General features: G+C 39.9%; 2 protein-coding genes across 2 annotated transcripts; both read right to left on the reverse strand.

Moving 5' to 3' along the window:
- Positions 1-6908: 6908 nt before the first annotated feature.
- On the reverse strand, positions 6909-8322 carry LOC139835015 (uncharacterized). The gene is made up of 2 exons (XM_071824954.1): positions 8241-8322; positions 6909-7738 (listed from the first exon to the last, which is right to left on the reverse strand). Exon 2 carries the CDS (start codon positions 7588-7590, stop codon positions 7066-7068), a length of 525 nt encoding a protein of 174 aa, XP_071681055.1. The 5' UTR covers positions 7591-7738; positions 8241-8322; the 3' UTR covers positions 6909-7065.
- Positions 8323-8545: 223 nt separating this feature from the next.
- Positions 8546-16113, reverse strand: LOC127325217 (delta-1-pyrroline-5-carboxylate dehydrogenase 12A1, mitochondrial). The gene is made up of 15 exons (XM_051352284.2): positions 15928-16113; positions 15541-15620; positions 14940-15043; positions 14716-14783; positions 13955-14012; positions 13388-13501; positions 13139-13222; positions 12140-12358; positions 11645-11776; positions 11443-11532; positions 10566-10655; positions 9812-10021; positions 9278-9388; positions 8967-9046; positions 8546-8888 (listed from the first exon to the last, which is right to left on the reverse strand). The coding sequence occupies exons 1-15, from the start codon at positions 16008-16010 to the stop codon at positions 8750-8752; spliced, it is 1662 nt and encodes a 553-aa protein (XP_051208244.1). The 5' UTR covers positions 16011-16113; the 3' UTR covers positions 8546-8749.
- Between the last annotated feature and the right edge of the window lie 481 nt (positions 16114-16594).

The raw sequence follows: 16594 nt of genomic DNA on the forward strand, positions 1-16594 counted from the left end.
AAGTCCTTAAGTCAAGTATTGTTCTGCAAACACCTATCAGTAACATTGGTCTTAGGAATTTTAAATAAATATTTCCAGACAAGTGGGAGATCTAGAAAATTTTGGTCTCTTCCAAAAAAAAAACTTTATTATATGAATATTTATGTATATATGTTCAGTTTGCAATGTGAAAAGTACCTAATCTTGGCATATTGATCTCCTATGCTTTAGGAATTTTATGCAAGGTTGTTGGAAACAATTGCACTGGAAATAACAGTAATTTTATTTGTTGGAATTGTTTTGCCCGTGCATGGTTTGCAGTGGGCAATATCATGGACTGTCTACATTGTAGATTAATAAAGTACACATGTTTAACAAAGAGATAAGTTTGTTTAAACAGTGCACATAAGCTCGCGTATGTGTGTAAGGATGGAAGCAGAATTTCACTCGTAAGCTAGTTTCTTATGATCGTGGTTGGTTAGTCTAACTAGGAGTGTAACCAAATTCAAATTTGGATACAAATCTGAACTTTCAGGAAACGAGTATATATATGTCCTTACCTCCTAGCCTCCGAACGCATTGTGAGATGCATCACAAGTTGACCATAGAAATTAGGAGCTAGACAATATACTCTAATCAATCTTTGATTACACTGCTGAATCCAACAGTACAGATATAGTGTAACACACATGCTAATGTCATAGATGAACGTGATGGTGTTGTGTTAATATATCAATGCAGTGGTGGTGCTACCCTAGAGCCAAGGAGGGCCGTGGCCCCCCTCCAACATTCACGAATTCCATTTACTAGTAGTGAGTAATGATGCACAATTAAATGATTAAGATGAGAATATCACATGTGTATGAGTCATCACCACCATACTATCAGACATACAAGTCGACTCGCGAAACCATGACCACAACATGGCAATCCCTTTGGTGTTCTTCTAGGGACAAGAAGTTTCACCTTTGTGCTCTTACAGGGACAACGGGAGGAAGTAGAAAAGAGACTAGATTTCACATGTTCCCATATACGGATTCTTTCTCGAGCTTGTTGCTTCCGCTAGAATTACCTTTTTGATTCCTCATCTTCCTCCATCGACAACCTATGTTGTTCTTGAAGCATCTTATATCCTCTCTTTTCACTTTTTTTTTTCCTTTTTTGTTTTTGGTTCTTGGGATTTGGGCGTTGTGATGTCTTGCCTAGCATGAAGGTGATCATTTTCTCCGTAGATCAAGGGAATTCCATTTTTTAGCTGGTTGGTTTGTTTCTGGAAGGCGGAAATAAATTAAAGGAAAAAACAAGGAGAGAAAAGGGGCAGGTGGATCCGAATATGGATCCGGGTGAATGGTGCGGACAGAACGTGGTGTCAGACATGTGTCACACGTGTGGTGAACAGATAGTATGACTGCTCCCCAATTAAAAATCAGTCGGTTGTTATATAGACATTTAATAAAGCATGACAAGGCACCTCAAAATGCACATCAGCGAGCTTACTAAGACTAGTCATAGTGGGGAGTAACATATAGTAGTGTCATGCATATGACACTACTCTATATTACTACCTTCATAATCTTTAATATTATATAGGAGTTGGTCGTAGGTCATACAGCGCGTTTGGTGAAGGAGATTGAGACCATCCTATCCGTCCAATCAATGTTATTATCTCTGCTTCGTCCGATCCAATTTGATATTATGGTCACCGCTTCGTCCGATCTAATTTCATCTCAAATCGCCTCTTCATCTCTTTGTGAGTTGGTTGTAGGTCATACAACGCGTTTGGTGAAGGAGATTGAGACCATCCTATCCATCCAATCAATGTTACTATCTCTGCTTCGTCCGATCCAATTTAATCTTATGGTCACCGCTTCGTCCGATCTAATTTCATCTCAAATCGCCTCTTCGTCTCTTTGTGACATATATTAAATACTCCCTCCGTTCCTTTCTATAATGCCTATTGTTTTTTCACTTTTGTTTCAGAATATAAGAGTAAAGCTATGTTTTTTTGCAAAGAACCCCTTCCACCGATCTGTTCCCGTTCAGAAAATCTGGAAATGAATCTATTCCCGTCCAGAAAATTTGGAAACCAATCTATTCCTGTCCAGAAAATGTGGAAACCAATCTATTCCCGTCCAGAAAATGTGGAAACCAATCTGATTATGGAAAGAATAGCGGGAGAGAGGGAGTACATGACGCGATCGGTTATGGAAACATGATTATTTTCTGAGATCTGATTTCAGTTTCCTATTATGTCTCTAAGATCGCTAGGGGGTTTTGTGTCAAAAAATGGCTTGCGCTAATTTCTGTGCCAAAATACAATAGGCACTATACAAAGGAACGGAGGGAGTAAGAAATATCACGGTATCAATCAATCATGCTAGGACATGGTAGAAATTAAAATCTCCGACGTCCAGCCTATTTCCTCATCAATCAATCAAGGTAGTATATAGGAATCAAGGGATTATGATTCTGGCTCCTTCCTTCTATTCTTATTAAATCAGATTACTTACCAAAAAATCTCTAATTATCATCAATTTTTGCCTAAATCTCTATTTTAGGCTTAGCACTCTTATCATATCAAATCTCACCTGCCTAAACCATTCGGATACGGTGACAGAACGTATCTCAAATTCTCAATTGCACACCGATCGATGTCCTCGACCACCGTTGTGGCGCCCGTCATTCTTGCCTCGCCCGCTGAGTTTTCATGCACGACCATGCCGAGGTGTAACCCACATGCCACATCAACGAGGATCACAGCCAAATCAGAAAGCACCATTGGAGGCAGCCCTGCTCGGAGCCATCCCTCTGTGTACGACCCGCTCAGCATATGGCTCACCGCTCACACCTTCATCCTCCACGGAGCCACGAGCACCTCCTTCCCAAAGTTGGCCATAGAATTGTGTCTCTTGCTCTTTCTACCACGGGTGTTGTTCTACGCGCGCTATTCCTATCCCACTCATCTTCCTCTTTCTTAGGATGTTTTGTGCTTCCTAAGTGCTTTGATGAAAATCCAGCATGTGACATGCATCCATGGAGAAGATCAGGATGAAAAAAGTGAAGATTTACAAGTGCTTGATTACTGCATTTTCCGTTTCTTTTCTCCTAAGGATTTTGCCTCTCTCTTTTCTCTCATATTACAAGAGTAAGATTTTTTGTGCACCACATTTTTTTTAAGTTGGCACGGGTGCCAACCTAGATGATAAACTACATACTGTATACTTTGCTAAAAATTTCACTGTTACTTTTACGAGTGATAAGCTCAGTCGTTGACCAGATGTTGTATTTTCTAATCTCTTGGTTTGCTGTCAAGAGTGGACCCACGGACACTATTATATGAAAGCTAATGATATGACTCTCTGGTTTCTAGCATTTGAACTTCCAGGAAACATGTTGGAGCCCCTTTAACATGCTCCAACATACCTCTCAGAAGGTAAGAAGAATTTAATCATTGCCGTTGATTGATCAAGAGTATATTATTAGGCCACATAAGTATTTCTTTCATGGTAAGTTATTGGATCTTTGGCAGGAAAACATGTGCCAGTGTTCTTTTTCATGCCCGCGAATGGGTACATGAATAACTACTACATATTTTCTTTTCAAAATAACCTTTTTTAGGATAATATGTTCAATGTTCTGATGTATACTGCACACACTGTGTTAGAATTATGTATTTTGATACAGGAAAGCTAGGTGTCATATTAACACCGTTAATGCACCTAACTAAGCTGATGAAGTTTGGGTCGTGTACTCATGTCTAACACATGTCACTTCTATTAATTACTGCAGACGAGGCAGGGCCATGGTGTGAGATCCATGATTCAACCCAACCTCATCTGGATCCTACAGCGGCGACAAGGATTGACACCAGCAGCACGACGGAGAAGAGACGCCAACACAACACCAACTTAGGACGACACAGCAGCAGCTTAATGGTTGATCTACTACTAAATTTGTAAGATGATTAGTATGTCACTTTCCTTAAAATAGTATTTTAAATATTTTTAACTTGAATTATTTGCAAGTGAAATACTGATTGGATAAATCTCTCGATCTTAACGTGAAATTGATTGTGTGAGAACTGGTAGTTAATCCTTTTGCTTGTTTTTCTTTATAAAATTTGTTGTATCATCCATAAGATGATTGTTGAATTGGCAACCGAGTATGGTTAATATGACGTCATACTACAAATAAACATATTGGGTTCATCAATTATGTACAATCCTACAAAAAAAAAAGGTAATGTCAACATACAAAAAGAAATTTCTTGATCTTATTTTTCTGGTTCTTAGACGTTATTGCGCTCTATGTTAGGCTAAGCACAAGTGGCCCTGAAGCTGAAGACCGTCAGTTTACCTTTAGAGGTCGTTTGGTATCCATCATTTGAGCCTGGAATTCTGGAATTCATTTTAAAATTCCATAGGTGGGCTGTTTGGTTGCCACAGAATTTGGCCATCATTTCATTTAAGAAATCCAGCAAAATAATGCCATGTGTAATCACAATTCCGAGCTGAAACCTGTCATTCACAATTCCTGTGGCAACCAAATAAATTCAATATTGAATTCTGCTGTCATTTACAATTCCTGTGGCAACCAAACAAGTGTCCATTTCTGAAATTACAATGTAAATGAAATGATTCATTTCAAAATGCTACAAATAAAATGAAAACCTGGCTTCCAAACGACTTCTAAGAGATCTCTGAATTTTTGAGGGGTGATATGGTTTGTTACAAATTATTGCTGGATTTGACGAGAATAATGGGAAAGGATCTGCATTTCTCCTTCGTAAATTTTAGCGATGAAGCCTTTTTTTGCTTGTCCTAAACCCTCTAGATCATCTAGCAACTATGAATTGTTTCTGTTTCTTGCATACTATGTGCTAGATTTCATAAGTTCTTAGCATCGTGAAGGAGCTATATTGGTTTGCCATTTTCTAATTCAGTTGTAGGCGGAACCAAACTGAGATGAACTTTTTTTGTGGTATTTTGTATGCCTCTTGTAAGCAGCATTTGTTTACGACAGGGCCATATTGGTAGAACGAAGGCCAAGAACAAAGAAAAGGGAGCGAGGTAAACAAATAATCTCCCTAATTAAAGCCCAAAAGTTCCACTATGTATGTGAATATTGTTCTTAAACTTTAATTAAAGTCGTATTGGAACTAGATAAAAGATATCATCAAAGTTTCCACAATTTTTTTTGTATTGGTGCTCAATCCCTTGAAATCTTATTTCTGAAAAAGTACGATAGTCGTGTTTGTTACATAGAAGTTAGTTTTGTGTATAGTTTTCCATACCATGTTAAACTTCTGAATAGGGATTGTAATTATGGGAAGTGTTTACATTTTATACAATGTTTTGGGATAATATTTTTTTTTTTTGGAATTGCTCTTTACAGAGAGCATACACAGGACTTATTATCAATAAGTCATTATTTCGTAACATTTTCCACACACAGAGCAATATAACTTAACATTTTCCTCACAAGAAGAAATGGGTGTGAAGCTTCAAGCCTTATCCACTAGACTTGAGTCTTAAGAAAATCGTGAACATACTCAAGATGGACCGACCTATGAACAATGACTGCTTCAACTTCATCAGCATAGTGGCATGCGATGAGATCCTCTAGATGGTAGAGACTAATGTGCACTACATAACCAGTTGGTGACAATGTTGTCCGATAGTTGGCCTCAGATAGATTATAAAATCTCTTTAGGAAAATTGTAAAGATATTGACTTATCCAACCGTTGTTACATTATATGTTTCCCTTTAAAGGTATCTAAGGAGCAATAGGAATATATTTTTTTTACTATATTTACTTATCCAACATTGTACGATAGAATCTAAGGAGCATCGAGGAGTAGAATTTTTAATATAAAATAATTAATCAAATGTTTATTTTATATTAAAAAATGTCAGTTATAACGGTAGCCAAATTATACTTCAAATGGGTAGAATTTTATGATTTTTTAGAATATCTAATGAATGTGTTTTTGATACAAGGATTTTTTATATTTACTAGATTAACAATTGTGAAAAATAGTAGAAGCCGTAGCAACGCACGAGCATTCAACTATTGCATACTAACTTAGATGTAGTACTCCCTCCATCACAGTTTACACGGCGCGCTTGAGGATTCTCTGGGACCTAGGCATACCGTGATTGGCTGTAATTTCGTTTCAGCTGGACGCAGAAGTCGCATCGTTTGTTTGGCCCATTGATTCCATAACGTCTAATTGCATGTAATCAACCGCTTTGGGAGCCGTTTCCGGTCATGCATTGGAGGAGCAATTGTGTTCACACTTGCATGCATATTTTTTCCAACATTTACACAGCCCAAAGGAAAAGGAAGGAGATGAGATTGCGGGCCAAGATATCCCTATTAAATGGCTAATCAATGCTACTGAAAATGCATGAAAACTAAAGGACGCCGTGTAAACTGTGATGGAGGGAGTATCATACATGAGTGTATTAATTAGCTTGTAGACTCAATCTTGAAAAGTGGAATGTTATGGTAACATAGCTAGTTACCACAACCATCTCTTTCTTCGTTTAATGAAAGCATGCCTTATTCCTTAGGAGTTTTGGAACAAATAGTTTTTCACAAGGAACCCAGAATAACGGAACGGAGGGAGTACTACCATGAGTAGTCTAACGCCCTTCCTGTCACAAGATCATAATGACTTTGAAGTGTGTAATCATCATTGGTGGGGTTGACCAAAGAAGAGCGTGTGCACACACAACAAAATCTACATGGAAAAATTGATGATGAAAAAGCCAAAAATCCTCCTATATACAGTTACAAGCACTGCTAAGTGCCAACGATCATCAAGATTATGAACACAATCATCAGTATGAGTAAAGTCTAGAATTGTGCACCGCTAAGAAAGGGTCCATTGAGACTTTTGAGAGTACTACATATCACAAGTCAATAATGCAAAACTGATGCAACGTATAAACAGCCAGGAGTTAAGTCAACCTTACAAAAGAAAACCATCGACCGTACAACGGAGAGCAACGACCTCATCGCGACGCGACCAAAGTCCCCAGGCTACGACTCACATACACATCGCCGGCCATGTCGGTCAGTCACCGCCACGAGTCCCCCGAGTCAGCAGGGTGCGAATCCTCCCTGAACATGTCCCCGGAGTGGTAGCCGCCCGTGTAGGTGCCGCCGGAGAAGGAGTAGCCCGCCACGGACGCGTCCGCCTCGTACGCCTCCGTGTCGAACAGCTCCCCCTCAAACGACTCCCCGACGAACGGCTCCCCGCCGACGAACGACTCCGGATCGTGCTGCCGCGCCTTGGCCTCCTGGAACCGCCGGAGCACGCCGGTGAGGTCGGTGGCCACCTCCGCCGCCGCGGGCAGCGGTGCCTTGCTCAGGTACAGCCGGAGCAGCTCCTCCTTGGTCTCCTCGATGCGCTTCTCCACGGGGCACGCCCGTTGCCCGTCGTCGGCCCCGGCGGTGGACCCGGCCGTGGACCTGGACCTGGCTGTGGTGTGGCTGAAGAGGCGGCGGGAGGCCACTATGGCCACGGCGGCGATGGGGGCCACGGCCGATGCCGACGTTCGCAGGAGGAGCGCGCCGGCGGCTGATCGGAGGAGCATCGCCATTGTTGGTTACTGATCGCGATTCGATGTTCTGAAACTCTCTGATCCTCTCCCCGGTCGCGTGGTGCCTTTTGTAAACCGGCTTGGGCTCCAAGCAGAGGAGACCGCTTTCCGTCTTGGGTTTTGACTCGGAGTTCCTTGGAGAACAATCCTTAGGCCTTGTTTGGCAAGAGCGTTTTGAAGCGTTTTTCTGAGTGTAATCTCGAAGGGATTTGGTGAAAACATTTCATAGAACGGGTTTCGACGCGAGTATTTGCGTCTGATTTGTGGCAACCTGAGAAGAGCAGAGTCAATTTCTATATGAGACGCGTGCAACCATCCGCGCGAGGCCTAAGGCCTTTTTAGTTTCCATCGGGGTCAAATCCCTCGGCCCAGATCCATGCTAGACTGGGTGGACAGAAAAGCAGCATATAATCAGCTGATTAGCGCTTAGCAGCCTCCTCGAGCACCGATAAAAAACGCGAGGGAAGAGACGCGTTTTGATTCCACTTCTACCCGACGTATCCAGACGTGTTTTCTGGGGGAATTGCCGGGCTGAGCACATCTGATACTCGCGTGCCAAACATACTAAATCTGTTTTCTAGTGCTTTCAATTAGGCTAGGCCGGTATAATACTCAGTAAACCACCTCAATACACCTCCACCAAACAAGGCCTTAACGGATTCGTCGTCTATCTTTGATAAGTACCGTTTGTTTAGCCAGGGACGCATTAGGTGTTGTACTCAGTAGTCGCTTTAGTTGCTTGGGCAATGACACTCGGACTCGAAGACATATACCAACAAAAAGAAAACATATATAAAGAAAACTAGACATGATTTTGATTTGTGAATTCTTTTCTTCACGGGGTGTAGTATACGTCTAGACCACAGATCTGGCATCAACTCAGTGTTCTTGCATACATACAGAAAGAATTGAGTGTACTGTCGTATTTCCAAAGCACATTACAACCATTGCAGCATTCCAATCAATCCTAACATTGCCCTTTTATTATTGTGTTCTTCTGGGGGTCGAGAGAACGCCCAATTGCCTGGATGAGGCTTCTTCAATTATTCAAACACGACTCGCTATCAGTTCACAACTAAATCCGATTCATATCGCTTTCTCTCCCCCAATTTATTCCTGATGGAAGGTCGTCTTCTTCTAGCTAGCTAACCTAGGCATATCAGGTAGCGGAAGGAAGCGCCCACTTCTTAGGTAAGGGCCCAATGTCATATATGATCTCCCTGTGGCAGGACCAGACGAGCTTAATGGCTTCTGGAGTTCCGATCCCTGCGCCTCTTGGGTCACCAGCAGGACCAAACCTGAATTGCAACATAGGAGAAGTGTTAGATTATTCAGTAACATATACCGATGATCACTGGCAACGGGTCTTGGCTCACCAGTGGTTCTGCGGAGCGCCAGTGGTCCTTGCTCGAATTCCAGCGTAAGTTGTCCCGTTAACTGATCTGCCAAGCACCTCCTGAAAACAGAGATGAGGACAGCGAATCATTCACCAAGCTGAGGCCATCTAGATGTTTTATTACCGATGGAAACAACTAGCTAATAACACACACAAAAAATGCTAGAAGCTGACTTAAGAAATGACAACTTCATCAGACTGGTCTGGTACTGGGAATGGGGCCTTTCCTAACAACCAAGCAAGTAAATGAATATAAATGTCAACACGCTCAACACAGATGAACGAACTTGCCTGTAGGAACAACGGGTCATTTGAAACGACTGCAGCTGTTAGATGCGCATTCATCCTTTCCAAGGCTTCTAATACCAACTCAAGTTGATCGTCCGAGTATTCTGTGACCACCTGAAATTATGAAACTCAGAGTATGCAATTAATGTGCTAATTAACAAAAATGACAAAGAAATATAACATAAAACAAAGTAATGGCAGTAGTATGGTAGAATAGCATTGAAAAACCTAGCTACCTTCTATGTACGCAGATGTCGCTATGTCATGTCAATAAGGGTAAGATTAGTTTTAGTTTGCAATGGCCTGAAGTATAGGATGGAGCTAAGAAGAGTTACAAATAATGTTATTACATTCCATAACCAAGGAAAAAAAACCTTCAGCCATGCCATAAATAAGCACTTCAACATGGGCACATCCGATACAGACTTATGGACGAGATCAGTAGGTTAAAACACTAGCAGTGTAAGAAAACCAGTTGCAGTAAAAATCATATTTTACCATGACATAAATAAGAGTCAGCATCTGAAAATGTATTACCTGGAACGGCCCAAATATCTCCTTTGTCACAAGCTCAAAGTTATCACTTTTAAGGATTTCTACCAGAGGAACAAACACAGCAGTCGGCTTGAAGGCGCCATATACTTCTGGGATGGAGTGATTCTCCAAAGGTTCGCCACCAAACAGAACCTTCGATCCTGGTATTTTGAGAAGGTTGCTCGTGTGTTCTTTCATACTTGCTGTTGTAACCTGAATGAGCAGAAAAGGGTTACAATTCAATCTATACTGAAACTTGAAACCAAACGATAAACTAGGAAGCAAGTGGCATGGGTCAAGGCATCAGGCTGATCCATCGGCCCATTCTAGTTCATATGCTTCGACTTGTATACAAAGGGAACATCCAATTAAGTTAGAATACATCGTTAAATGTACTGATCGACCTGCATTCCCGCCTGAAACTTCATATACTGTCATCCAGTTGGGCAACGACACCAATAGTTTAAAACAAATAATTTGGTGTTAAATGAGTACATGTTCTTTTCTCCATACGTATTATACGACAAGTTCATTTCTGTTCTCATCTTATTTTATGTAAATTCAGTTTTCTTCTTGACACACTACCTGATGTTTGGGTTATCACAGCTACCAAAGTATGAGGAGACAATTACTGTTAGCTGGCTCTTTATAGCTCAGCTCAGGTTTTGAACAATGTTACCAAAAACAGCAGCATGACAAAAAATCTGCTAACAAATATTACGTGATAACTGATTAAGCATTAAAGATGATCACTCACGGTAAGGACTGGGCCAATTGTCAAATCTTCAAGTTTCCTTCTTTCAGAAAGTCCCTTCATTTTCTCAAGTAGCCCACTAGCTGACCAATTCTGCAATTAGAAGAAAACTATCAAACAAACTAGAAGAAAAGATGAACACAGTTATTGCAGCACAAGCTTCTAATGAACTCAAAAAATTCATACATAACCATTCGTATTTTTTTTTCTTTGTCTTCAGCATCTTGCATAATGTATCCAAATAGTGATCCATGTGCCAGAATCTTAGTTTTTTTATATTTTTTCTCTCTCCTTTTTTGTTTTGCTTTCCTTTTGTTTCCTTTGGGTTTCATATCTAGGCATCTAGCCTACCCCAACTTGCTTGGGCAAAAGGCTTTGATGTTGTTGTTGTTGTTGTTGTTGTTGTTGTTCAGCTTCTTGAATAATGTATCCAAACAACAGAAATGATTATGATAAGAGATAACTGGACTTCAACCTAGCATTCATCAACCTACATGTACTAAAGATATCAGCACATGGGTTTATAAGTGATGGATAACCCACCAAAAAAATTGGCAATTGTGGTTTCATTATTTAGTCTTTACCTTGTGTATCAATAAAGAACAATTCATATTTTTGCACACCGTTATTATTGCAATCTATTGACAAGGAAGCACAAGTAAAAGTTCATAAAGAAAAATTCATATTTTTTTTCTTTGTCTTAAGCATCTTGCCTAACGTATTCAAACAGCAAAGATGAATATGATAACATGTAGTTGGACTTAAACCTAGTATTCATCAACTTACAGGTACTAAAGATATCAGCACATGGGCCCGTAAGTAATGGATAAACACACCAAAAGAAACTTTCACAATTGTGATTTCATTATTTAGTATTTACCTTGTGCATGAATAGCATAGACTGAGCAGAGCACTTCTGACCACTACAAGCATACGCATCCTGATCGCAAACCCATGAAATATAATCAACCTGTTTGGGCATCATGTCACAAAAGCAATTTAATTCAACAACGGCTTGGTAAATTCACGATACAGAATTATGAATATACAGCGTCAAAGATGGAACAGAAGCGACTTCAGACCTCTTGAACATCTGGACCAAGAATCTTCCAATCAAAACCAGCATCTTCCAACTTGATTCGGCCTTGCAAATCAGCAGCCAATTTCTCTGCTACACGTGAGCTCCCAGTGAAAAGGGTCATTTTTGGATTTGCCTACAAGAGATTGTGTGAAAAAGAAAATACAACCATAAAAGATGTGCCGCATGTAAAACAATAGTGCTAGGCTGCTAGCCCACATGATTAATAGCCAGTTATGTCTCAGAATACAGAACTAACCGATGCATTTTGTTACTATGTATTGAACTCCATAAAAACTCTACTGCTGAAAATGATGCACCAATTACTGCAGACTAAAAGAATGTGGCCATAATGTTGTTCGTCACTAAAATGATGAACATGATGTTACATGTATATAGATAAAAGGGGAATTTGCTTGTCACAGATCGATTAACTAGTTATTATATCATCTTGCTACATCACTCATTCTTCCAATAAGTGATCAGATAGAATTCAAACCTCCAACAGCAGCTTGTTCATTGTGATACCATCAGAATTTATGAAGTCCACATCTTCTGCAGGCAACCCACAGTCATGAAGCAACCTGATCATTTGTTCCATCACAATGCTAACTTTGCTGTCAACTTTGAGGACTGGTTTATTCCCCATATAGAGTGCACCCATTAGTTGCAGCAAAGGAATCTCTAATGGGAAGTTGAATGGAGTGATTATGGCAACCTGTTCAAAGTTTGAGATATATTAGAGCTAACATGACATAGGTGAGTAAAAAAATTGATAGTGCTGAACTTGGAACAGCTCGACACCAAGTTAAATATTTAGAGCTAATATGTGGCAGTTTGCATGTGAATGATCAAATGGATATACAAAACCAGGCATCACTCAGGAATGAGTTATGGCAACACTGCAACAGTCAAATCGAAAAACATATTTGCCAGGATTAGATCAACTTGATCCTCCACAAAACGATTGCACTTGTTATGCTTGTTTCAAAAAGTTATTCATGTTACCTATACTGTCATACATCAAAATTTCTACAGCATGAAGTAACTCCAAATTAATTAAACCATTAAAGCTTATTTGTGTTCAATCTCAAAACTCAAAATAATCGAAGGGAAGCTAAACAGTTTGACTGAAAGTATGAAGCCAACCAGACATGAAAGTGGGATTGAGTCTACTATTGACAAATAATTATGTTCAGGATTTGAACTTGATGTCTCTCATCTACCAGCTTCACAATTTCGGTCTATTCATCAAATAACATGTCTATAAAGAGAAAACGCACTAGGAGGTTATGCTAAGCAATTATTTTGCCTGTTGTAGCAGATGCAACTGACATTTTGCACACCATTAATTCCATGTGTCTAGTAGCATGTAAATGACATTACCAGCCCTTCAGTTACAATGTAGCGTAAGATAGGCTAGCATGTAGTGTAAAGACCCAAAAAATCAACAAATATAAATTACAACTGATCTACCAAAGAAATTCTGAGTACTTACCGGACCATACGGCCAACGATAGCCATTACTCATTTGTCCAAGATGGTTGCCAGGCACAGCAAACGACCGAGCCAGAAAACGTACCTGTTATACGAGAGATGGGAAAAAAATTATAACCAGGGGTTCTTTCAAACTGCAGACTGAAGCATGTGTAAGCTCCTTGGCAACAATGTATGAATTCATATAAAAGTGTAGCATGATACTAGTGAACAACTGTTAATGAAGAAAATGCTATGCAGATTAACGTACCTGATCTCCACAGAAATTCTCTAAGAACTTTTGCGTAACTTGAACTTCTGCAAGAGCTTGTTGATAGCTCTTTGGAGCAACCCTCTGTACGAGCTTAGCAAAAAAATCTAAGACCTGTCAATGAACAATGACAATGATGAGAGGTGTAAGGGAGTAAATTGCAAGAAACCACCACAATTGAGGGAAGGTTAACATTCATGTAGAAAAAAACCTGCCACAAATCACATGAAATGGTAGGTGTTTGACACGTTTGCCCCAAATGTGGTGCTTTTTTGCAATTCTCTCAGTGTAAGGAAATAGATGAAAAACGAGTGTAATCTTTCTTTTCTCTTCCTTTGGAATTTGATATGCTTTTGCATTTGTAGTAAATCTCAGGGAAAATTGTCCATATACATGTACTCCCTCCGATCCATATTACTTGATGCTAAAATGGGTGTATCTACAACTAAAATGTGTCTAGATACATATACATTAGCGTCAAGTAATATGAATCAGAGGAAGTAGAATTATTTACAAACATGTTGCGAATAAAAGGTAGTTGAAACATTTTGATTTCAAATGGCATACCTCAGGTTGACCAAGCACGCGTGCAGCTTTTGCAGATATATCTCCATACATGAGATACCTGCATATTGGAGGTTTCCAAAATTCATCAAGGTACAGTTACTAATATTAGCAGTCATTGACACTTTTAGAAGTTCTTGAACAAGTTGATATAGGGCATGTGAGTTTTGTTCATATACCATGTTTGCTGCCTACTCTTTCGAGTCACAAAAACATGTTACTGTAGGAAGCATGGTTGAACCTTTGGATATCTGACCAACAGTATTTTCAAAAGATACTTAGATGTGAAATGAAAATAAGATGTAAATTGTCGCATTTTATATTTTCATGTAGTTGCTAAGTGTATTTGTGGTAAAAATAATAATAATGCACACAGAGACTAAGAAGTGTAGACATCAATAATCTGTGGTCGTAGGGAGAATAGAATAGCTATGAATCACTTGTCTTTTAAGGAGATGCTGTGTTAGGGATAAATGTACAGAAAATTAGTATATACCATAATAATTTATGCACTATAGCCGTGTGGGGTAAAAATTGCAGCGACCAAGTAAAGGGTGAGAAAGATCATTGGAAGTTGTAGTTTGTGATAGATTGGAAGGTAGATAATTAGATAACTGGACTAGTCAAATAAAATATGTTAAAGCAACCCATTATGTTGGCCTTGAATCATCAAGTAAAAATTACCAGAGAGCCAAAAAACAGCTTTGGTTGGTTTGAAATGTTTTATACACATTACACATGCAGTACAAGAAAACGTCAAATACCTCTCTGGAGCTCTAAGTGGGTTGTGAAGTCCATGCTTTGGGCATTTAGATAAACTCTCCACGAATGGCTGCATCACAAAAATTATTGCATATTTGCACAGCACATTTCAGAACTAACATATACACATAGAGCAGTTAGAGATATAACTAAATTACACTCATAGCACTGTAACATGGAAATCAGAAGTGAACAATCAGAAGCGAACAATCCAAAGCATCCATACCTTCAATTCAGCTCCCTGAATCTCAGCAACTTTGATAAATTTATCACCATTCAGAGGATCAACTATCCAGTTCCAGTTAGCAGCCTTTATCCATTTACCTTGCACTGAAGTTAACTTATCAACGACCATGTTGAAATAACATGTTCCACTCTGATTCAGGTACAATCTTTTAAGAAGAACTAGCTCGACAATACTGAATATTCGTGCTAGCTAAAAGTCAAATACATGGCACAGCTCTGAAAAACCGCTACACGAATTTGTGGCATCACGGAATCGTAACAGGAGCCTCTAAAATAAAGCAGGACAATGACCAAACACACCTTCGCATTTTTCCTATTAGAAACTACATAGGACTGGCATCTGATAGTACAGATCACACATAGTGGAAAGTGGAAACTATATTCTCAAGTAAAAAATGATTTCCATCCACCTTCGTCGTAGATTCCTATCTATGCTTTTAAATCATTATCATACTTACCACAATCAGTAATTAATAACCCCCTGTAAATAGACGATTTTCAAAACATACATACTCCAACAAAGGCGGACCCAAGCTAAACGAAAACACAAGCAGATCCACACAAATGACTGGCTGTCTTACCAAAATTCTGTACTTCCGCTGGGCTTGAACCCGAGATCTCCTCGGGAGACACCGTCGCAAATGCTGGCGTGTGCAACCACCTGCGCATCGTACAGATTATCAGTGACCACCCAAATAAAACCAAATGATCCGCAACCAGAGCAGAATCGAGCAGTAGAAAATCAATCGCAGGTCCCCAAAAAAAAAAACCTGACAGCTACAAACCCAGATCGCCCCTGGAATCGAAACCACGGGGTAAGCGAATTCGAGCGTCCGCATAACAGATTCGAATCATCAAATCACCCAGAGACGCCACGGAGTAAGACCCGCGAACGCCACTGATGAGGATAAGCTTTCCACGGAACCGGATCACCACATGAAAAAGGAGCGGGGTGAGAGGTAAGTCACCTGGATGCGAACGCAGCGGCAGCAGGGGATCTTCGGAGGGCCGCGGCGGCGGCGAGGTGCCGCCGGGAAATGAGGCGGCTCATCGGCTCGATCGGGAGGATGGGACGCGGCGGACCGGCGATACTGTGGTTCGACTTGTGTGGAGTGACGTCGTCGACTCGCTCACTGCAGTCTGCAGTGTCGACTTTTCCTGGGCACGTTTTTATACTGTAAGAGAAAAGAAAATACACGGAATGAATTTAATAAAAACGGTGACCAGCGAAAATAATTCCTTGCTTGGCTATAGGAGGTTAGATTACATAGATGACACTCTCCTACGATTTTTCTCGGGATAATCCAATTTAATTCGCCCTCATTTAGATGGGATAAGAACTCTGACAAAGCATAAGTTATTTTAAAAACGTATTGATCACACATATGTATTACTCCCTCCGTATAAAAAATGACACTTGTTTTTTAACGTAGGAAGTACATTAACAAGCGCTAGAACCTTCTGTTTTTCTTACACCTTAGATACACAAGCCTATATTATTGCTTTTTTACTCATACAAATAGACAGGCATAGACACTATGGACTTGTTTTGAGATATTTTTATATAAAATGTGTTATAGCTTAGGGACAAGGTACATTTAAATGCGTTAGAGTGACACAAGTTAATCAATGATA

Source organism: Lolium perenne, chromosome 1, assembly GCF_019359855.2.
Source record: "Lolium perenne isolate Kyuss_39 chromosome 1, Kyuss_2.0, whole genome shotgun sequence".
Classification (NCBI taxonomy): domain Eukaryota; kingdom Viridiplantae; phylum Streptophyta; class Magnoliopsida; order Poales; family Poaceae; genus Lolium; species Lolium perenne.